Source organism: Myotis daubentonii, chromosome 11, assembly GCF_963259705.1.
Source record: "Myotis daubentonii chromosome 11, mMyoDau2.1, whole genome shotgun sequence".
Lineage (NCBI taxonomy): Eukaryota > Metazoa > Chordata > Mammalia > Chiroptera > Vespertilionidae > Myotis > Myotis daubentonii.
Window position 1 is genome coordinate 21,495,880 of NC_081850.1, and position 24,379 is coordinate 21,520,258.

The following is a 24,379-nucleotide window of genomic DNA, read 5'->3' on the forward strand; positions in this document are numbered from 1 at the left end:
GGACATGTATTCTTTCCTATTGGTGTTTCAGGATTCTTAGGCTATATTCCAAGAATTGGGTCACTGGGTCAGATGGCAGTTCCATTTTTAATTATTTGCAGAAACTCCATGCTGTTTTCCATAGTGGCTGTCCCAGTCTGATTCCCACCAGCAGCGCACTAGGGTTCCCTTTTCTCCACATCCTCTCCAGCACTTGTTATTTGTTGATAGTAGCCATTCTGGTAGGTGTGAAGTGATACCTCATTGTAGTTTTAATTTTGTATCTCTGATGATTAGTGACTATTTTTTCATATGTCTCTTGGCCATCTGTTTGTCCTCTTTGGAGAAGTGTCTATTTAGGTCCTTTGCCCATTTTTTAATTGAATTGTTTGTCTTCCTTTTGTTAAGTCTTATGAATACTTCATGTATTTTGGAAATTAACCCCTTATTAGATGTATCATTGGCAAATATGTTCTCCCGTACAGTGGGATCTCTTTTCATTTTGTTGATGGTATCTTTTGTTGTGCAGAAGTTTTTTATGTTGATGTAGTTTCATTTATTTTTCCCTTTGTTTCCATTGCCCTAGATGTGTCAGCAAACATATTGCTATGAGAGATGTCTGAGATTTTGCTGCCTATAGTTTCTTCTAGGCTTTTTATGGTTTCATGACTTATATTTAAGTCTTTGATCCATTTTGAAATTATTCTTGTGTATGGGGTAAGTTAGTGGTCTAGTTTGATTTTTTTTTTGCATGTATCTGTCCAATTTTCCCAGCACCATTTATTGAAGAGACTGTCTTGACTCCATTTTATGCTCTTGCTTCCTTTGTGAAATATTAATTGAGCATAATGGCTTGGGTTGATTTCTGGGTTCTGTTTTCCAGTGTTTTCTGAGCTTCAGACTTTTTATCTGCAAAGCGGAGATGTTGGATCAAATATTCTTCTGGATCCTTAGTTTCAAAATTCCATGATTCTAGTTTGGAGTCAACTACTGTTTTACTTTTTTGGGTTTTATTGAAAGGTCTTTACTACTCCCTTTACCATATGCCAGAAAACATCAAGATTATTTCCTTTTAATTCTGGTTATTTATCCTGGAGTGGAAAGACTTTATTATTTTTTTAAATTTCTTTATTGATTAAGTTATTACGTATGTGTCCTTATCCCCACATTACCCCCTATCCCCCCCCCCCCCCCCCGCTTATTTCCTCACCCCCCTGGTGTCTGTGTCCATTGGTTAGGCCTATATGTTTGCATATAAGTCCTTTGGTTGATCTCCCCCCCCCTCCCCTATCTTCCCTCTGAGGTTTGATGGTCTGATCGTTGTTTCTCTGTCTCTGGATCTGTTTTTGTTCATCAGTTTATGTTCATTATATTCCATAAATGAGTGAGATCATGTGATATTTATCTTTCTCTGACTGACTTATTTCACTTAGCATAATGCGCTCCAGTAAACTTTAGAGAGTTCTGAGGGATTAAAACACCTTCTCCTCTTCCCCTTTGTTGCCCATTGGCCCATCTAGGTTTGTGTCAGTGTCCTCCTGAGCAAGGTGGCCAAGGCAGCTCCTAAAGTGACACGCGTGTCAGAGAGCTGGAGAGGTCTCATTTCTTTGGTTCATGGTTGTCAAGACTACTTTTAAATACCCCAAATATGGTGGTTCCATAGACGTTCCTTCGGCACTATCTAGGTCAGTGGTTCTCAACCTTGGCTGCACATTAGAATCACCTGGGAATCTTTTTAAAATCCTGATTTCTGGGCCTCATCCTCCGGAAATTCTGTTTCTTTGTTATGGGGTGGGGGCCACAACATTAGTAACAAAGAAACAGAATTTCCAGAGGATGAGGCCCAGAAATCAGGATTTTAAAAAGATTCCCAGGTGATTCTAATGTGCAGCCAAGGTTGAGAACCACTGATCTAGGTCATAGAAACTGAGAATCAGCCTTTCCCCTTTTTGCTCTACTAATGTTAGAACAATTAATTTTCTTTGTAAATATCTTTCTTTCAGTAGTTTATCTTCCTGTACACTACCCAACTGTTCATCCATCTGCTAAATAAATATGTCAGGCATTGGGCTAACCTCCAGAACACAGATGTTGGACTTGGTCTTTATGCTTGAGCACTCCTGGATAAAGACCAACAAGGAGATACCGTGGTGTTTGGTGACTTGAGAGGGATGTTCAGGGTGTGTGTGTACAGGTAAGGAAAGGAGGTGACCCCTTGAGCGAACTCAGGCAATGACATATTTACTTTGAAATAGGAGTTTTGATATTTCAAAGTAAGACAAGGTTTTAGTTAACTAGCAACAAGTTAAATACATAAAATCTGCCCTATAAATACATATTAGACATAATTCCATTTAATGGAACATCAATGTCTGGATGCAAGCATTTTCTAAACTAAAATCCCCTCTCATGATACCAATCACAATGTAGTATTTTGCCATTAAATTTATTTTTCTGTTGGAATAAGCCTTTACAGTATATTACAGTTTCAAAAAGTAACAATATAGAAAAGGGGTTTTTATATAAAAGCAAAGTTTTTACTGATTTAAAAAACAAGGGCATTGGAGAGGAAAAATATTGCTATGTCTGTGGCGTCTGTTTCATTGCAAGTGCCTGGATCTGTTATCCTTAATAAAATCTTGACTTTTCTGTCAGAGTGTGAGTGAATAAAATATATCTGCAGAGATATTTTTGGTAGTCAGCACAATTCTTACCTTTTGATTTGAGGTTTGTAGGAATCCTAAAATAATAGGGTACTAATTGGCTCAGATTGAAATCTCAGATAATTGGATGGATTGTGAGCACAGAAATGGTAATAGTATGTAATGTTTTTATCCTGTAGGAGATGGTTATTTGTTTACTATGAAACACAACAATTTATCTCAAGTGGACAGAAGATTAAAGCACTCAACTTATGTTCCTATAATTAGGAGCTATTTTTATTAAATGTACTAGAGGCCTGGTGCACAAAATTCGTGCGTGGGGGGGGGGGTTGTCCCTCAACCCGGCCTGCATCCTCTCCAATCTGGGACCCCTTGGGGGATGTCCAACTGCCGGTTTAGGCCTGATCCTGGGATTGGGCCTAAACCAGCAGTCAGACATCCCTCTCACAATTCGGGACTGCTGGCTCCTAACCACTTGCCTGCCTGCCAGTCTGATTGATGCCTAACTGCTCCCCTGCCGGCCTGATTGTCCCCAACTGCCCTCCCCTGCCGGCCTCATGGCCCCCAACTGCCCTCCCCTGCTGGCCTGATGGCCCCCAAGTGCCCTTCTCTGCTGGCCGGATCGCCCACAACTGCCCTCCCCTGCTGCGACCCGCCTCCTCCATGTGAGGCGGTGGAGACACCAGGACCGGCCTCATCCGTGCCACACAGAGCCACGGGACCCCCCAGGCCTCACCGTGCAGAACGGCCACCGGGCCCCACCTCCACTGTACGCGTGGCCCTTTGGGGTGGCCATCTTGACATTGCTGCATGAGGGTGTTGCACAAGGGCGTGATGCCACCTAGGCTTTTATTATATAGGATATGATATAAATACATGTTCATCTTCGAGTATTAAATGCCAACAATGTGCATTTTGAGAAAGGAAACCTAAATTTTATTGAGCATATTTAGTGCTGTGAAATTCAGATATTGATAGTATAAGGACTAAATATTTGACAGATTTCCTAGTAAATAATTAGGAAAGCCTAAAATATTTGTCATGAATTTACTTTTATGATCACAAAAGTAAAATGTAAATTGACAAGTTTATGTCTTCTTATGGCGTTTCAAGATAGAAATTTACAAATGAAAAGAAAATAGAAATATCTGTAAAGGAACTTGTTTATATGCAGTTGTATTCATGTGAACAATACAGGTGTCGATCATTCTCTTTGGGGGTTGGAGAGTTGAATAGAGGTACCCAGTAACAACACCGGTGGCAGCAACATTTACTTAGATGGTTGAACTTACTAACTACACTGGGGCCTTGACTTACGAGTGTTCTGACTAACGAGTTTTTCAAGATATGAGCCATCTCTTGGCCGATTTTTTGCTTTGAGTTGCAAGCTAAAATTCAGGTTACGAGCCAGCTTCAGATACCCCAACGCTAGTTGGCGCAGCGAATGTCACAGTGAACGCCACAACATCAGCCCAGCATCACGTGTCTCACTCGTTCACTGTTGATTTGACATACGAGTAATTTGAGTTATGAGCTCCGTCACGGAACGAATTAAACTCGTAAGTCAAGGCCCCACTGTAATTGTTGCCTTGAAAATAGCTTTAGAGTAGAGGGTGATGAATTCTCTGTATGTTTCTCTCTCTCTCTCTTTCGTTCCTTCTTTCCTCCCCTATGCACTGCCCCAGAGTGCTGTGTATTTTAGTTTTTGTAATTAAAATCAGTTCAGTGTAAAAAGTTTTACAATAATTCCATGCCATTCTTTCATATAACTAAGTTGGAAATCACTCATGGACTTTTGTTGATGTGCTAGTGTCTGATGACTAGAGGTGCCCCACTGGTGTGTAAGGATTGTATATGGGCACACAAATAATTGATACACTCCTTAGTTTTTGAGAGCTCAAATAGTTGCCCATTATCCAGCAATTAGTAGAATAGTAAGGTTCATTTATTACAGCATGTAAAATGAAAAGCTCACTATAAAGTATAATGGCAAATTATTATTTATCACCTGCATAATGAGACATAGAGTTTATTTAATTATTCATTTATATACTCAGTCATTTATTCAATAAATGTTTATTGAATGCCTACTGTGTGCCAGGCAGGATATGAGGTACTAGGGATGTAGCAGTGAACAAGACAGGGAAGGTCATGAACTTGATAGATGAGATAGACAATAAACAACTGTGCCAACTACAGATAACGGTAAGTAATGAGAAGGGCATATGGGGTGGTGAGAGGAACTGAGAGAGAAGAGGGGACCGGGGTGTATTTTAGGTATAAATGATCAGCAGAAGTCTTTCTAAAGAGGCAGCAATTGAGGTGAGACCTGAAAGAAGAAAGGCGCCAGATATAAAATGTGAATATGGTTTCAGGGAGTCAATGGCATGTAGTATACCACTTGTGTACAAAAATGATAATCAGAATTGATCCAGGAACCAATGAGGAAAGACAGTAGCCTGACCCCAGAGCACAGACTTGGGGTACCGTTAGGTCAGGTGTGGAGCCCTAATTGCTCAGTGATTGGGAGGCCTCAGGGGCGGGCCTGGGCCAGCCGAGTTGGTACTCAGAGGACTCGGAGGCCACAACTATTTAACTGTTAATGCAGGGAAGTATTTAAACAAGCAATAGGGCACATGTAACGGCTGAACATCAGCCATGCTTGTGTGTAATGTGTTTTTATTGATTTCAGAAAGGAAGGGAGAGGAAGAGAGAGAGAGAAACATCAATGATGAGAGAGAATCATTGGTAGGCTGCCTCCTGCACGCCCACAAGAGGTATCAAGCCTGGAACCTGGCATGTGCCCTGGCCAGGAATTGAACCAATTCCTCCTAGTTCATAGGTTGATTCTCAACCACTGAGCTATGCTGGCCGGTGCTTATGTGTAATTTTATGATCCAAGGAATTTTGACAATTAACCAATTGCAATTACAGATCATTAAAAAAATTTGGTGACTTTTCATAGTTCAGTAGAAAAAAGGAAGGGTTACATTTCTGTCTTCAATGATAGCAGTCATGGATTCATAGTCTGGGTCACATTTTGAGAAGGTAGCATTATCAAACTGGATATGACTTCTCAAGAAGGCAACCAATCTAATTTCATGTGTTTTTACAGGCGGCATCATTGTCCACATCTCCCTACCAAGATTTATGATAAAACAGAGAAACCATGTCTTCTCTCCGAATACACCGAGAACTACCCTATCTATCACTCGTACCTGCCCAGAGAGTCCTTCAAGCCCAAGAGGGAGTACCAGAAAGGGTCCATACCAATGGAAGGCCTGACCACATCGAGGTGAGGGCAGGGGTATGCATGTGTGAACGTATAATTAACGGGGTAATGCATGTCACTAATGTACAATTGAATGTAGTGATGTTCAATACTGCATTAATGTGCACCATCGACATATGCTGTTACTGTCTTAATGTTAATTTTCTGTATCTCTGAAAATCCTGCATGGATTAATCTGTCCAGTTTTCCCCAATCTCCTCTTAAAGAGAAAGGATTCTTGTGTTGAGGGCAGGGAAAGAGGGGAGGGGAAAGGCTAAATTGATCTACATAGAAAGGTGGGAGGTTAAGTCAAGTAACAAAGGGATGAAAAGAGGGGGCTGCTGCTGAAAAAGGAGTTTTGGGCTTTTGCGGCTAAGCTCCAGGTCAGCTTAGGTCAGTGGTTCTCAACCTCGGCTGCACATTAGAATCACCTGGGAATCTTTTTAAAATCCTGATTTCTGGGCCCCATCCTCCAGAAATTCTGTTTCTTTGTTATGGGGTGGGGCCACAACATTAGTAACAAAGAAACAGAATTTCCGGAGGATGAGGCCCAGAAATCAGGATTTTAAAAAGATTCCCAGGTGATTCTAATGTGCAGCCAAGGTTGAGAACCACTGGCTTAGGTGGATGGTGGTGGTGATGTTGGTTGTGGTGAAGGAGAACTTGATCATAGAGGAAGAGTGGGCTTCTTTGAAATGATGCTACAGACTTTGAATTGGGGGCCCCCTCAAATGTTCTTCAGGAAGGAATATTTCCTTTTAAATTACTCTTGCCTAATAAACTCTAATTCTTTAGCTCCAGTTCTGTGCAGAGACTGAACCACTGGGCTCAGTGTATTTGGGTTGCAGAGGTGTCGGTATTGAGGGGCTGGGGGGGGGAGTGATCAATCTCAGGATTGTTCTACATGTTGCAGGACTCTAACAGAATCTGCCCCTGATGCCTCGGTTACCGCCAGGTGATAACTTGGGGCTGGTGACTCCATGGGGTAGAAGCATCTTTGAGTGCAGTTGGGCAGTGTTTCAGATGGCATAGATCAGTCCCAGATGAGACCTGGAAGATGGACATACTCACTGCCTGAGCCACCCCTCGTCGCGGCAGGATTGCTGCGAGGTGGAGATGAAATGGTCTGGCACAGTGCCTGCCCGTGACAGGTGCTCAAGGCCTGGTGAAATTCCTCCCTGAGTCTCATAACTGTGCTTTTGTAGTGAAGGTCCCCGAGGACGCAGGCTAAGCAGAATCACTCTAATTCATTCTGCCCCCAGGGTACCCCCAGGATAGGCCTGGCATATCCTCTGTTTAGATTGTGGGTTGGAGGCATAGTGTTCCTACTAAAAGCTGCTGTCTTTTAGGTTCAGAGGAAGAAGTCCCTGTTTGGGCTTTGGGGCAGAAAAGACCCCGGAGGGGAGGCAGGGGAGAAATGGTGTGAAGGGTCCCTGTGCTTGGAGGGAACCACTGGATGGAGCAGCTTCACAAAGGGAGGGAGTCGAGTGCCGCGTCTGACACTTGACTTGAATCAGGCCACTTTTGTGCAGAGCAGTTTCTTAAATGACTTGATTTAAGCACAAGGTTTCCAGGTCCCTCTTGAAAAAAAACTGTAATTTATGCAACCTGCTTTTCAGCCTATGACTTTTTAAAAACAACATGAACCTTAAAGCTTGGCCTCACTTTATGAAGAAAATAAAGCATTCTTAGTTCCTAAGAGGCTGAAGACCACAACCAGAGCTGTGCACCCTTTCAGAACATTGCTTTTCCTTTTAAGAAACCGTGATTAACAGAAATGTAAAGTCCTTGGCATAAGCATGAGAGACATGGAATTGGTAGAAAAGGATAGAGCTGTGTTGAGAAAGGGCTTGCGAACACCACATGCAGCCTCTAGACGCTGGGTTTCTCATCTGTTTATACCCAATCTGCAGGAAATGAAGAGCACCCTGCACATGTAAAGCACAGCACAGCTTCAGATGATATCACATTAGGGATCTGTTTCATGTCCTGGAAATACAGAAAAGGGTGTCTGAGGGTTGCGTGTTGAGGAATGATTTCTGTTTGTTGCCCACAAGCTTAGGAGAAGAGGATAAACCCTCCCTCTGGGGCGGGCCGTGCTCCGTCACCTGGCCGAGCCCCAGATGGAGCCCCACAGGCCCCCTGGCCTCCCATGGTGCTTTGCAAAACAAAAACTGCCCCTCTGACCTGTCCTAAATGACCCTTGCCTCCCGTCACTTCCAACAACAAACATATCACCCAGAAGGCCCCTCTGTTCTTGTCAGAGCCAGAGTCACCGTCCCATTCATGTCAAGACGTGGCCCAAGTGGAGGAATGCAGAAACTGAAAGAATTTCCAAAACAAGTTGTTCATGATCCTAGGGGCCTTGAAAAGAAGAAGGGGTAGGAGCAAGGTTCCCCTGGGAGGGAAAAAGAGCAGAGCTGTATTTCTCCGGTCCTTTGTTTTCTTCCCCGAAAAGAGAACTCGGGGAGAAATAAGCAGAGGAATCTCTTCTCTCTCCTTTACGTCAATTTAATCATTTCTCAGCCCTGTGTCTTCCATGCTGGGCACTAGTGATCACAGACCAACAAAACCATGGCCCTGTCAGGAAGCTTTCTTTATTTGATTTCCAGTGAGTTCCTATTGAGATAAATGAGCAGACATCACGATTTTATCAACCATATTTTCTGAGCCTTACAAACTCAGCAGAGACTCTGATTCATGTATCTGTACATACAACAAAACGATTCCCTGTCAAGGAGTGCAGAGAAGCTGTCTTCTGAGTGCCCCCCCAGAGGCCTCTGGGGGATGGGATGGGTCAGCCCTGTGCCTGCACACCCGGTGTCTGCATGGATTGTCATCCCTCTGTCCTTGGGTCTCTTATTACCAGAATGTCCCACCCACGTCGCTGTCTAAAGGCTGACCTGGCTTGGTTTCTGAGATTGGCCGTGGGGGTGCCACCTGCTGCATAATGAAGTCACGTGACCCAGGGCTTGGCTGGCTTTGGTGATTAAGCCCAGACACAAAAAACACCTGGTTTCTGGAAAGGTTATCATCCCAGCATGAGGCGTGAGTACAGCTGCACACAACTCTTGCTGACTGTAAATCTTGGGGATTTACAGCAGGTGCCTTAAGGAGAGAGCTTGTGATTTTCAGCCCCCCCGCCCCCCTTACTACGACGCTTTCTCGCAGCCCTTGGTAATTCTTCCACATGGGATCTGCCTTTGGTTCAGATAGACCTGAGACCAATTTATGAAGAAGAGGTTTGTACTTCAAGCCTCATTTCCCCTTAGGCGTGTCATTCAGCAAAACTCTTGGGCCCCGTTTTGTGACATTATTTCTGTTAGGAAAGCCAGATCCTTTAAGATGGGCAAAGTGGATAACTTCATAGGAAAGAGGTGAGTCCTCAAGATGGTGTGAGACCTTTATTCTAAAGGGAGACCATAGCCCTAACTGTTTTGGCTCAGTGGATAGAGCGTCGGCCTGCGGACTCAAGGGTCCCAGGTTCGATTCCGGTCAAGGGCATGTACCTTGTTGCGGGCACATCCCCAGTAAGGAGTGTGCAGGAGGCAGCTGATCGATGTTTCTCTCTCATCGATGTTTCTAACTCTTTATACCTCTTCCTTCCTCTCTGTAAAAAATCAATAAAATATATTAAAAAAAATGGAGACCATGGTCAGGGTGAATTGGAGGTGCACATGTGTGTAGGAAGATTGCAGGGTGAGACTTGATAGGTTTGGCTGAAGGGTGGAAGGCAGGAAGTTGGCAGCACACATTTCTTCATTTACTGACAGACTTCGGGTAAACTGAGAAGTCAGGGAGGCAAGAGCTAAAAGAGAAAGGGCAGTTGGTACCCTCTTCAAAAGCCAGGAAAGAAGCAAGAAAGTTGCTAGTAGACTTCAGTCTTTCCCCACCCATGGAATTTTACACATTTTCTGTTCAAATATACTTGGCTTTCTACTCAGACCTATACCCCAAGGGATATGCTTACTCCCCTCTGTACACTGGCCTGAGAATTAATGAAGACATGCAGAAATAGGTCTCAGCACTAGACTTGCCTGAGCAATTTCAGAGCCTTTGATGCTGTGTGTCTTTGATTAAATTTGGGGACAATTTGCCCATTATTTCTTCAAGTATTTATTTTTTTCTGTCCCTGTTCATTTTCCCCCCTCCTCCAATCTCTTTTCTCTTTGTTCTTTAGTATGGATAGTTTCTATTCATCTGTTTTCAAGTTTACTGAATCTTTCCTCCACCTCTATTCTAATATTAAGCCCATCCAGTGGATGTTTTATTTCAGATATTGTATTTTTCAGTTTTAGGGTATACATTTGGTTCTTTTTATTTCGATACTGTTTGCCTTCTGTAGTTTCCTTTTAATTCATTATGACCTCATTTGCCTTTTGTAATTGAGCATAGTTAAATAGCTGCGTTGGTTCTAACATCTGGGTCTGTTTGGGTTGGTCCTCATGATTTATCTTTTTCTTTCTTGAGAGTGGGTCACACTTGTATGTATGCCAGGTAATTTTGGATTGATCCTGTACATTGTTAATGTCGTATAGTGGAGACTAGATTTTTCTATATTCCCTTCTGAAGATGTTTTTTTCTTCTTTTTAGAGCAGATAGGGGGGGAACTTGATTGGACTGAGTGAAAATGCAAACTCTGTCTTGGGTGGCAGCTTAAATCTCAGTTCAGTTCTTTTTTAAAAAAATTTCTTTATTGATTAAGGTATCTTTTTTTTTGTCTTTTAAAAATATGTTGTTTATTGATTTCTGAGAGGAAGGGAGAGGGAGAGAGAAAATCATTGATCGGCTACTTTCTGACACCCCCCACTGGGGATGGAGCCTGCAACCTGGGCATATGCCCTGACTGGGAATCCAACTGTGGCCTCTGGTTCATAGGTCGATGCTCAACCTCTGAGCCACACCAGCTGGGCCTCAGTTCAGTTCTTTGCCTTTAGCGTGTTGCTTGAAGGCTGACATGCATGTGAGGTCAGCTAGAGATTTGGGCCCAGTGATAGATAACATTTGAGCTTCTTGTCTCTGGTTTTCTCCTTTCCAGGATCCCTTCTTCACTTTCTGGTACCTGTGGTTGCCTCAAAATTTGGTCCTCTGGTTCTTCAGTCAAGAGAGACGGAAGGTGTTCTGTTCCCATTTGAGCTGCCTTACCTAGCGCAGGCCGGAGCCCGCCTTCAGACGGAGGCCCTGAAACAAAGTGGGAGCTCCCACTGAGGCTCACCCGTGCCATTCCCTTCTTTCACCCATTGATTCTGCTCCAGAATCTTCCTATCTTGGTTGCTCTTTAGTGCTGACAGGTAGCTGTGTTTATGTTTTGTCCAGCGCTTATATGAAGTGGTGACAGATGCTAGCCTCAGCTTTAGTGGGGGTCAAGGTGATGAGAGAGTAGAGCAGGAGACAGGAACTATGTTGCCTGAGTCCTGGAGGCAGGTGCTTGGAACTCTGTCTTTCATTGTGAACACAAGGAGGGCCCAGTGTGTTCTTCGCAGGATCAGTGACAAGAATCAAGCCCTGCCCTAGCCGGTTTGGCTCAGTGGAGAGAAAGGCCTGCGGACTGAAAGGTCCCAGGTTTGATTCCAGCTAAGGGCATTTACCTTGGTTGCGGGCACATCCCCAGTAGCGGGTGTGCAGGAGGCAGCTGATCGATGTTTCTCTCTCATCGATGTTTCCAACTCTCTATCCCTCTCCCTTCCTCTCTGTGAAAAATCAATTAAAAAAAAAAAAGAATCAAGCCCTTAGACTCAGCCTAGGGACCTTCCTCAGTGCGCTGGGATGGGCTCCCCAACCTGCCCGGGGTGACATAATGGTTTTCTTAGTGGGTGCTTTTTCACTCTGGGAAATTTTAGAGTTCTACATGGAAGTAATGAAATCAAATCAATTGATTGACAAAGAGCAAAACCCCATATTAAGAGAGAGGACAGATCATGAGGAGTATCTCAGAAGTCTAGGGAAAGAGCATTTAAAAAATGAGAGAGAGGATGGATAATATGAAGATGCTGCAGGAGGATAAAGGCCTGCAGAGCAGTGACTGGATTTGGATACATTCAAGCCTCACCTAGAGAAAGGAAGGAGTAGAATCAGAGCTGATGGGTGGAGCATAACGGGACGTGAGGAAGGCAAGTCTGTATCCGTAGACAACCCTTTCTAGGAGAGAGAAGGCAGGGAGAGAGGACTGGAGGGGAGTGAACTCTTGTGTCGTATTTTATTTTTCCCCCTTAAAGTTTAGAAAGGATGGAGCATGTTTAAATACTGACAGAAAGGAGGCAGTAAAGGAAAAGGATTAAGCACAGACCAGGAGATGGTCCATCGATGAGGTTTCCATGAAAGAGGGAGGGGTTTTAGGATAGCGGTGAAGAGATTGGCTTTGGGCAAGAGGAGGAACTCTTCTTCTTTTTTTTTTTTTTTTAAATCCTCACTGGAGAAGTGATGGTATTTTTTCCATTTATTTTTATTTTTTTAAATATTTTTATTGATTTCAGAGAGGAAGGGAGAGGGAAAGAGAGAGAGAAACATCAATGATGCGAGAGAATCATTGTTTTGCTGTCTCCTGCACACCCCCTACTGGGGATCGAGCCTGCAACCTGGGCATATACCCTTGTCCGGAATTGAACCTGGGACCCTTCAGACTGCAGGCTGACGCTCTAGCCACTGAGCCAAACCAGCCAGGGTTCCATTGATATTTTAGAGAGAGTGGAAGGGAGAGACGAAGCGGGGTGGGGGGTGGGGAGAGAAACATCGATGTGAGAGAGACACATCAATTGGTTACTTCCCCCCCCCCCCCCCCGCCCCGGCTCGGGGCAGGGATGGAACTGGAACCCAGGTACCTGCCCTTGACTGGGAATCGAACCCGAGACCCTCTGGTGTGCAGGCTGACGCTCTAACCATTGAGCAACACCAGCCAGGGCGAGGAGGAACTTTTTTTTTTTTTTTTTATTGCTTAAAGTATTACAAAGGGTATTACATATGTGTCCATTTTTTTCCCCCTGCCCTAGACAGTCCCCTAGCCTCCCCTATCCCCCGGTGTCTTATGTCCATTGGTTATGCTTATATGCATGCATACAAGTCCTTTGGTTGATCTCTTACCCCCCTACCTCCTGCACCCACCCTCCCCGGCCTTCCCGCTGCAGTTTGACAATCTGTTTGAGGCAGCTCTGCCTCTGTATCTATTATTGTTCAAAAGTTTATAATGGTCTCTATTATCCATGAATGAGTGAGATCATGTGGTATTTTTCCTTCATTGACTGGCTTATTTCACTTAGCATAATGCTCTCCAGTTCCATCCATGCCGTTGCAAATGGTAAGAGTTCCTTCCTTTTTAGAGCAGCATAGTATTTCATCGTGTAGATGTACCACAGTTTTCTAATCCATTCATCTACTGTTGGGCACTTAGGCTGTTTCCAGATCTTAGCTATGGTGAATTGTGCTGCTATGAACATAGGGGTGCATATATCCTTTCTGATTGGTGTTTCTGGTTTCTTGGGATATATTCCTAGAAGTGGGATCACAGGGTCAAATGGGAGTTCCATTTTCAGTTTTTTGAGGAAACTCCATACTGTCTTCCATAGTGGCTGCACCAGTCTGCATTCCCACCAGCAGTGCACAAGTGTTCCTTTTTCTCCACATCCTCTCCAGCACTTGTCGTTTGTTGATTTGTTGATGATAGCCAGTCTGACAGGTGTGAGATGGTACCTCATTGTTGTTTTGACTTGCATCTCTCGGATGATTAGTGACTTTGAGCATGTTTTCATATGTCTCTTGGCTTTCTTAATGTCCTCTTTTGAAAGGTGTCTATTTAGGTCCTTTGCCCATTTTTTGATTGGATGTTTATCTTCCTTTTGTTAAGTTGTATGAGTTCCCTATAAATTTTGGAGATTAGGCCCTTATCAGATATGTCATTGGCAAATATGTTTTTCCACACAGTGGGTTTTCTCGTTGTTTTGTTGATGGTTTCTTTTGCTGTGCAGAAGCTTTTTATTTTGATGTAGTCCCATTTGTTCATTTTCTCTTTCGTTTCAAGTGCCCTAGGAGCTGTATCAGTGAAGAAATTGCTTCGGCATATGTCTGAGATTTTGTTGCCTTTGGATTCTTCTAGAATTTTTATGGTTTCCTGTCGTACATTTAAGTCCTTTATCCATTTTGAGTTTATTTTTGTGTATGGTGTAAGTTGGTGGTCTAGTTTCATTTTCTTGCATATATCTGTCCAATTTTCCCAACACCATTTATTGAAGAGACTATCTTGGCTCCATTGTATGTTCTTGCCTCCTTTGTCAAATATTAATTGAGCATATTGGTTCGGGCCGATTTCTGGGCTCTCTATTCTATTCCATTGATCTATATGCCTGTTCTTGTGCCAGTACCAGGCAGTTTTGAGAACAGTGGCTTTGTAATACCTCTTGATATCTGGTATTGAGATCCCACCTACTTTGTTCTTTTTCAGGATTGCTGCAGCTATTCGGGGTCTTTTTTTATTCCAGATGAATTTTTGGAGAGTTCGTCCTAGATCTCTGAAGTATGCTGTTGGTATTTTAATGGGAAGTGCGTTGAATTTATAGATTGCTTTGGGTAGTATGGACATTTTAATGATGTTGATTCTACCAATCCATGAACACGGTATGTTCTTCCATCTGTTTATGTCTTCCTCTATATCTTTTAAAAATGGATTCCATTTCATATGATTGATTAGTTGGGCACACAAACAAATTCTGAAGTTTTCATAGATAAACATTAATAATAGGTTTTTTTTAAAAAAAGTATTTCATGGCCCCTTTATCGCTGTGAAAATCTTCTTGGCCCTATTTCCAGGCTCCCGAGCTGGTTGGCTTTGTTATTTCTTCTTTCTTTTTGTCAGACTCTTGTCAAACACCTTCCTGTGGCTTTGCCTAGTGATTTGGAGTCAGTTGCTATGACCTTCCCAGCAGGCCACTTTAACCTTTACTTAACTCGGGCTCTCTCTCTCCTCCCTCCATACTATATCACTTTTATGGCTCCACACCTGAAAGAAACCTAACATCTTTGACCAATTTTTTTTCTTGGTTCTTAGTCACAATGGGCACAGGGACTAAGAAATGCAACACAGGAAGTGAGGGGAGTGTTGTTAAAAAAAAAAAAAGCTGCTAAATGTGAGCAATTTCTGGGAAGGATAAAATAGACTTTTCTCTTGTGACCTTAAAGGGTGTAGGATTATGTGAGATTGGGGACTGTGCAGTTGCGTTTTGGTTAATGATAGGTTTCAGGGAATGTCCTTAACATAAAAACACAATGAGGAACATAAATTCAGATTTAATTCACTCTTAAGCCGCAGCAAATATTTTTGGGTGGGGTATAAATGAGCTCAACTGAAAACCCTTCCGCTCTTCAGAAATAGATCATTTCCCCCTCAAGATCGTTTTTCTTAGTTATAGCTGATTAGGATATTCAATCATAGATGTGCTTTCACAGGGACTTACATTTTGTACTGGAGAAGGACGCTCGGGGAACAGTTTTCCCTCAACACAGTGAGCAAGGACTGTGCTGAATCAGCTTTTGCCCTCGAGCAACCAGCTGCAGGACAGTCCATGAACCGGTGTTGGATTCTGGGCATTTTCCTGCTTTTTTTCTGTAGAAACAGCAGGAAGTAGGGCATTAAGCGCAATGAAGGAAGCCCTTGAAGGAAGGTTTTCACAGTATCTCGACGGAGAAGCTGGCTCCCTGAGGGAGTAATGTCGGAGGAGGATGTCATGACCTGTGTGCCGGGTCCGGTGACTGGAAAGCACTCCTGGATGCTCTGGGGTTGGGAGGGCCGCAGCTTGGGCCTTGTTTCTTACCACTTGCCCTTGGCATCTCCTGATCCTCCTCCTTGGCACAGGGCTGAACCCTGGGGTAGCCATCGATGAACATGGGTTTATGCAGGCGGTGTGTGTGTGTGTGTGTGGTCTCTCCTGCCTCCAGACTTCTCCCCACCCCTTTTGTTTGTTTGTTAATCCTCACCCAAGGATATTTTCCATTGATTTTTAGAGAAGGGAGGGGGAGAGACACAGAGAGAGAAACATCGATGTGAGAGAGACACATCAATTGGTTGCCTCCCACATGAGCCCTGACCAGGGATTGAGCCTGCAACCAAGATACATGACCTTGACCAGAATCAGACCCTTGACCCTTCAGTCCAAGGGCCGACACTCTATCCACTGAGCCAAACTCGCTAGGGCCTTCCCATCCCTTTGGGAAGGAGGGGCGCTCACCTGTAACTTGGGAGCCCTCCCCTGAGAACACAAACTCTCTGATAAAAGCTGCCATGCAGTCATCACTATCAGACAGGGCTTTCTGGAAACTGCCATTTCTCTGTGCCGCCTAGGCCCCCCTCCGAGCCTGCTGCTGTGGTTGGCTGAGCAGTAAGCAGACCCTGGCATGAGCTACAGTAAGAAGGATGCAAGTGTGGACTGACCCTGGGGTTCTCATTTAGCTGCTCTCTCTGAAGTCCCAGTTGTACACAGCGGCCTCAGGTCACCCAGCTTCCTCCTCCTGTTTACCCACAAGGGGCTCAGGGGAAGGCTGAAGACCTGTAACTGCTGCCCAGAGATATTTTTAAATCTACCCAGAGGGTGTTACTGGGAGTTCAACTGAAGCATCTCCCATTTCCTCCGAAGAGCCCTAGGGAGACTAGTTCTCCTGCTTCCTCCCTCGCCGCCCCTATCCCACCAAGCATTTTCAGGCCCGGGTCTGGGTTTATGGACAACCATGTGTATAACTCATGCAGGACAGGTTACAGTGGAGCGTGTTACCTTTGCTAGTCAAGCGTGGCTCAGTAATGCTGCTCCCGATTTCGGCCGGGAAGTGGGTTTTATTGGTGTTTGGGTCTGATGTTTTCCTGTCCGGAAACCTCCCCCCTCCCTTGGCGAGGCTGCTTTGGCAAGCACCATCAGGGCCCATCTACCTCCCCTTGTCCAGGTTAATAAATGGGTTCCAGGCCAAACCAGGCTGTCCTGTCAAGCAGAGCCCTTGGGGAGAAATACTTGCTTAGGAGAATCTGCACGAGAATTGCAAGTCAGGATCGCCCTGGTGGGGACTGGGAGCCCAAGGCCAGCCCCGGTGTGGCCAGGGTGATCCAGGTACAGCGAGCTTTGTGCCTCCCTGTAGCTGTGGGGTGCTTAGGGAAGGGAGTATTTCCCATTTAGTGAAGGCCATCGCGCTTTGTCATCCCACTGTTTCATGCTCCCTGCGATGATGAGGGCACTGGTGGCAGGGAGCAGGGAAATGAAAGGCTCAGTGTCTCCCTTTATTTATTATTATTATTTTTTTATTTTTAAAATATATTTTATTGATTTTTCACAGAGAGGAAGGGAGATGGATAGAGAGTTGTAAACATCGATGAGAGAGAAACATCGATCAGCTGCCTCCTGCACACCTCCTACTGGGGATGTGCCTGCAACCAAGGTACATGCCCTTGGCTGGAATCAAACCTGGGACCCTTCAGTCCGCGGGCCGACGCTCTATCCACTAAACCAAACTGGTTAGGGCCGTGGTCAGCAAACTGCGGCTCAAGAGCCACATGCGGCTCTTTGGCCCCTTGAGTGTGGCTCTTCTTAAGCCTTAGGAGTACTCTAATTAAGTTAATAACATTGTACCTACCTATATAGTTTAAGTTTAAAAAATTTGGCTCTCAAAAGAAATTTCAATCGTTGTACTGTTGATATTTGGCTCTGTTGACTAATGAGTTTGCCGACCACTGGGTTAGGGCATCAGTGTCTCCCTTTATGTACTGTTCTGCTCTTCTGGGTTTTCTGTAAGGTCAAGCAGAGGAAGGAAATAAATGTTAGCAGGAGAAGCTATGGGAGCACAGAGAAGGAAGTGGTGGTGTCTGAAAAAATAGAGTTAGCTCCACAGTGAGGGGATTTGGGGGGAAGGAAGGCAGGAAGAGCAGGCGCAGAGAGGCCTTCTCAGTGGCCCGGGGTGGTTGGAGTGGAATGTGGGCCGGGGGCGGTGGGAGATGCGGCTGGGGAGTAAGGCAGGGCCAGGGCCAGCGAAGCTTACACACCACGCTAGCAGGCTGGGCTTTATCGGGAAGGGTTTTAAGCTGGGGAGTGAAGTGATCTGATTTTCAGGTTAGAGGGCTGATTCTGGCCAACTCAGGGGATTGAAGTAGAAGTGGCCGTAAGGAAGCAGGAAAGCCAGGCAGTCAGCTGTCACCTGGTCAAGTGAGGAATGGTCAGGGTCTGAGCCTTGGAGGGAAGACAGACTGATGAGGTGGAGGGGCCGTCGCTGGTGAATGACTGGAGCTGTGCGGGGTGGATCCAGATGGTGTCCAGGAGCCTGGGGTGGGTGAGGAGAGAATGGGGTGTCTTTCTCGAAAGTGGGCAACAGAGGAGGAAGAGCAGTAGGGGCATGGAGTAGATCATTCTTAGTGGACATTTGTGGAATTGGGCTGAGTCGAAACCGAGAGCAGTACCTGAGCCAGGGGCCCCGTGCATGTGCTTGTTTTCATTACAGGAGAGATTTTGGGCCCCACAAAGTGTTACCAGTGAAGGTCTCCCAGCCGGACCAGTTCGTCCCAAGTGAAGAGAACATGGATCTGCTCACGACGTATAAGCAAGATTACAACCCCTATCCCATCTGTCGAGTGGAGCCCATCAAACCTCGGGACAGTAAATATCCATGTGGTGACAGGATGGAGTCTCTGCCCACTTACAAAGGTGGGAGATGCTGGGGGGCAGCTTGGGGGAGGGACGAGGGACAGGCTGAGCCGGACGCAGGCCAGGAGATGTGTTTGATATGCACCCCCCCACCCCCTTAGTGCCGGGGTTGGGCACACACTCCTGTGGGCCTCTGTGGGCCTGTGGCCCATTCTTGCACAGCTGGAGAGCTAAGAATGGTTTTTAAAATTTGAATGCTCAACAAAACTCAAGACTGGTTCAGGATGTGTGAAAATGATATAAAATTCAAAGGTTAGTGTTCATTAGGACGTTGTGTTGGGACACAGCCACACTTGTGCATTTCCACATTATCTGTGGCTCCTTGGTGCTACAGCAAAAGCCCAGTAGTTGTGATGGAGACCGTGGGGCGTGCAAGGCCTAAGACATTTCATGTCTTCCCTCTTCTAGAACATCTTTGCCAGTGCCTGCTTTAGCTTGTTGTTGAAGTCCTACATTGGGGAAGCATTTCAGTGGAGTGATTGATTTATTTATCATTTAAAAAATTATGGAAACCTCGTTCCATGTCTGGATTATATGAAGCTAAATTTCTCATTGAAGAGGCAATGTATAGGCCATCTTTGTAAGTTAATCATGTTTATCATGAAAAAAAAGAACAGTTATTTGAAGATGAAAATAAAGGTGTTTTTGGTAAAAATAAAAACACTGCAGTGCAAGTTTTCATCTTCCTTTAAGAAACTAACATTGTTTTTTTTATAAAAAATATATTTTATTGATTTTTAACAGAGAGGAAGGGAGAGGTATGGAGAGTTAGAAATATCAATGAGAGAGAAACGTTGATTAGCTGCCTCCTGCACACCCCCTACTGGGGATGTGCCTTGCAACCAAGGCATGTGCCCTTGACTGGAATTGAACCTCGGACCCCTCGTCCCCAGGCCAATGCTCCATCCACTGAGCCTAACCGATCAGGGCACGAAACTTACATCTTATTCGTGATGTTTGATTTTGTCTTAAAATCTATTACCCTTCTTGTCCCATATCTAAAGGCCTTCTGATTCCTTCTTTTCCACTGCACTTGGGACCTTTTGCTTAACGTACCTTGGAAATCCTCCAAATCTATGGATGTGGTAACCCTAATTCCTGTCATGTCCCCTACTTTCAGTGACTTTTTAGAGTCCCAATCCATTGACCTTGTCTCTACTGACCAGCAAGTCTGACCGCCTCTAATCCTGTGAGCTACACCTGGACCCAGTGCCTCCTACTCGTGGAGATGCTGTGATTCTCCTTCCTACTGACTCCATTCCTCCTACTACATTGGTTTTGAGAGCTTCTCCCTCAGTGACCCCAACCCAATGACATTGTAATCACCTTAATCTTGATCCCTCTTTGAAGGCAGAAAACCCACTCGTACCTACTCTTTCCCATTTCCATTTATTTCATGACAGGTTTTTTTTTAAATCTCTTCAGCACAGCAAAAAAAAAAAAAAAAAATAAAAATAAAAATAAAAATAAAAAAAATAAAAAAAATAAAAAAAATTATGGAAACCTAACATATAGACAGAAAAAAATGTACAAATCATAATTATACAGACTAATGAATTTTTAAACTCCATTTAAGAAGTATTTATTTTTTTTGTTTTCCTAGTTATCATTTATTTATTTTTAAAATTCTCATCTGAGGATATGTTTTTATTGATTTTAGAGGGAAGGGGAGAGAGAGAAACATTGATCGGTTTGGTTGCCTCCCATACGCACCCTGACTGGGATCGAACTCACAACCTAGGTATGGGCCCTGACCAGGAATTTTGGTGTTCGGGATGATGCTCCAACCAACAGAGCCACCAGGCCAGGGCCATTTATTTCTTTTTTATTTGTTTAATTTATTTTTTAATTAGTTTACATTCAGTACTATTTTGTATTAGCTTCAGGTGTATGCCATATTGGTTAGACAATCATATAGAACTTTACAAAGTGTTCCCGCCAATATTTCTAGTACCCACCTGGCACCATACATTGATATTACAATATTATTGAATGTATTTTTCTATGCTGTACTTTACCTCCCATGACTATTTTGTAACTACCAATTTGTACTTCTTAATCCCTTCACCTTTCTCACCCAGTCCCCCCCACCCCATCCCCTCTGGAAATCATTAGTCTGCTCTCTGGTCTAAAAGCCTGTTTCAATTTTGTTTGTTCATTTATTTTGTTCTTTAGATTGCATATGTAAGTGAAATCAGATGATTTTTCTTTCTCTAACTGACTTATTTCACAGCATAATACGTTCTAGGTCCATCCATTCTGTCGCAAATGGTAAGATTTCATTCTTTTTTATGGCCGAGTAATGTTCAATTTGTATATGTTCCACAACTTTTTATGCTTGCACTGTGCAACCCCCTTCAGTGCTCACAGCCCACAGGTAAGGTGTTCCACAACAATTTTATCCACGTGGGTTGACGGGCACTTGTGTTGCTCCCTGTCTTGGCTATTGTAAATAATGCTGCAGCGAACATAGGGGTGCATATATTCGATCAAATTAGTGTTCTGGGTTTTTTCAGATCTATACCCAGAGGTGGAATCACTGGGTCTTAAGGCAGTCCCATTTTTAATTGTTTGAGGACCCTCCTTACTGATTTTCCACCAATGGTACACGGATGTTCCCTTTTCTTCACATGTTCAACAACACATGTTGTTTGTTGATTTATTGATGATAGCCATTCTGACAGGTGTGAGGTGATATTTAATTGTGGTTTAATTTGTACTTTCCTGACAATTAGTGATGCTGAGCATCTTTTCATATGTCTATTGGCCATCTGCATGTCGTTTTTATAGAAAGTGTCTATTCAGGTCCTCTGCCCATTTTTTTAATTGAATTGTTTGTTTGTTTTGGTGTTGAGTTGTGTGAGTTTTTAATAAATATTGGATATTAAGTCCTTATTGGATGAATCATTGCCAAAATATTCTCCCATTCAGCAGGTTGTTTTTTATCTTGTTGATGATTTTCTTTGCTGTGCATAGGCCAATGAATTTTGACTGAACACATCCATACAAACAGCACCCAGATCAAGAAATATAACATTGATACTCCCATCCAGTTACCCTCCCCACCCAGGATAGAGCCATTGTGCTGACTTTTAACACCATAAATTAGTTTTGACAGTTTTGAATTTTATATAAATGGGATTGATTCATTCTTTATTGAGCATTTACTACATACATCTTAGACATGGCATTAGGGACTGTGAAGGAAGCACAGTGACCTTATGTGAATCTGGTAGGGACACAGGTCATGGCGTCGTATGTGTGGTGCAAGCAATGTAGCAGTCACTCTGTGGAGCACAAGCCATAGGCTGAGGCCATGGGAATGGAGGCCAGGCTTATCAGTAACGTTTCTGCTTATGATGCACATAGATTCCCTAGGAATACATGCTGAACTGTACGTTTAACATGTCTGTGAATCTCTAAACAACTGTGCTAATAGTTGCTTTTATGTAGTCAAGCCAAACACTTAGGCAAAAGGAGTGGGGAGGCTTGGGGTCGGGGTGGGGGTGGGGAGGAGGGTAGAATATTCTTGAAGCCCTTCCAGAAGCTCTAAATCTATATTTGGAAGACTTCGCCTGTGGCTGAGCTTCCCTGCTTCTCCCAGGAGCTGAGACTCAGTGCCTCTTCAGCAATGTGGTCTTTGTTTTCCTACCTTCTTATCATTGCTATCATTCTTGTCCACTTTTCCATAACCATTTCCATAACCACCTTCTGCCAAGCCACATTCTGGACACTAATACCCAGAAATGGTTCCGCCTTTGCGCACCCCAACATCATCCTTCTGCTTGCTCTCTTGCCCACTCCCACCGGCAGTCCTTGGCCTCACTGGGACCTCCAGCCCACTGATACTTCAGTCTTTCTTCTCATCATCAGCCCTGCCTGTGTCTGTCCCCCATGTGGCCCATTCCACGTATTTTTTCTCTCTCGTTTTCTACCACGTTGTATTTTTGTGGCCTTTTTATACCCTCTCTCTTCTGTTCTTTAGTTGCTTCTTCCTAGCAAAGCCCCAATTCTGCCTTCTCTGACCATACACCTGAGCAGAGCTCCTGTCTTGTCAGCTGTTACTCATTTTCCACAGAAAGGAACTAGGGGGGCTTTTAAAAATGGCCATCTGACTTGATTTCTTCTCCACATAAAGGTCCTCAAATAATTATCATGGTTCTTAGGATAAAAACCAACTCCGCTGATGCCTTGCAGATTCTGGCGCCTCCTGCCAGCGCCCCTGTGCTCTGCCCAGGACCTTCTTTCAGTTCCTTTCCTCCATCTCTTTTCTGTCTCAGGACATGTCCCACATGCTGTTTCCTCTCTGTAGAGCCCTTCTCCCTTGCCCTGTCTAGCACTTGCTCTTGAGTGAGTAGCAGAAATGTCGCACCCTTCAAGGCCTTTCCAGACCTACCCCCCCACCCCTTGCCAGACTAGACACATCCTGTTAGATGCTCTAAGAGTGCCCTGTACTCCCCTGTTTTGTAACTCGTTGCATAATTTTCTCCACCCCTCGGCCCCCTTCACGTTTGTCTCCTTGGCCGGACTGTAAGCTCCAAGAGGGCAAGGATCTACGTTTCTCTGCCAGTTACACCCAACAAGGCAGGCACTGTAGTAGATGGTTTACAAAGGAGCCAGTAGTGCCAGGCACATGGTCATGGCACCCTTGCCTCCTGATTCTTCCTTTTCATTCAGTGTCTACGGAAGGCAAAAATGGGCACCATGGACACTGAGCCGGCAGGAAGGAGCCCTTCCTTCTGATGGGGGAGGGAGCAGGCACTTTTAGCTACAAACTCTCCTTTCCTCCACGCCCTTTCTATGGCCCTCCTGGATTTGTGAATCTTGGCTTAGTTAGAGGCTCTTTAGAGCAACTGCGTGAGCAGCCCAGTTCCCCTCCCCTCCCTTCCCTAGGTGCAAGGACAGGGCTGGGAGTGAGAAATGCTCCTTGCTTACCTTAGGGGTTGGCAAGGGTACAATAGACCATTGTTGTTATTTGAAGACACTCCTGCCTCTTTATTCCAGCAAAATATTCAAAATAAACACACAGAAAAAACGCAACCTAATACATATGCTTTAATCTCTCCCCACTCCAGCTCTCCCATATTCCTCACCTTCTCCAAACAGTTACATCTAAAATTTCCCTCTGCAAACCAGAGAATAATGTTCCACTGCTAAAATGAAATGGTGGCTGGCCTTTCCCTCCTGACAAAGTTAAAATTGAGAAACCCCTATATTCTTCTCCTTTCCCCCCTTGAAATGCAGATGTAAAAGCAAACAAATCAGTATGTAGCCAATGAAATGTACTTATAGTTAGATTTGATCCATAGGTGCCTGTTAGCAACCTATGTGTCTTAATAGTTTTTTGGAATAATATATATTTAACATATTCTGTTAATGTAAATGGTTGCTTTGCCCCCTTACTCCCCTATCATATAGAATGGCTTCCAAAACTGGGCCTTGAATGGCCAGCATATGTTTTCCCAGCATTTAGCACATTACAAAGGGGATGATGCTACCAAGGTGGGCTTAGTGAGGAAGTGCATTCATGAGCGGCTCTGGACCATTGTTTACAAGGGCTCTGGTGACACAGTGTGGCACTGGATTTGCACAAATCCTCACCCAGCCCATTACTCTGTGGGTCCTGACCAAGAGCTCGAGTGAAGGCTTGGGGAAGACCCGTGGCATTTACCTGCCCTTGCATAAGTCGTGCACAACCTCTTGTACGTGTGAGGGGCCCTTGCCTTATCTCTTGGAGTATCAGCTTTTTCAAAAAAATGTTTTTATTAACTTTTAGAGAGAGGAAGGGAGAGAGAAATAGAAACATC

General features: G+C 44.3%; 1 protein-coding gene across 1 annotated transcript in view; it reads left to right on the forward strand.

The window, feature by feature from the left end:
- Nucleotides 1-24,379, forward strand: part of SAXO1 (stabilizer of axonemal microtubules 1) — a 77,811-nt gene that overhangs the window by 50,033 nt on the left and 3,399 nt on the right. Inside the window, exons 2-3 of the mRNA XM_059658749.1 lie at nucleotides 5,758-5,937; nucleotides 18,370-18,572. Of these exons, the coding sequence (XP_059514732.1) occupies nucleotides 5,758-5,937; nucleotides 18,370-18,572 (383 nt within the window). The remainder of the gene's footprint in view (nucleotides 1-5,757; nucleotides 5,938-18,369; nucleotides 18,573-24,379) is intronic.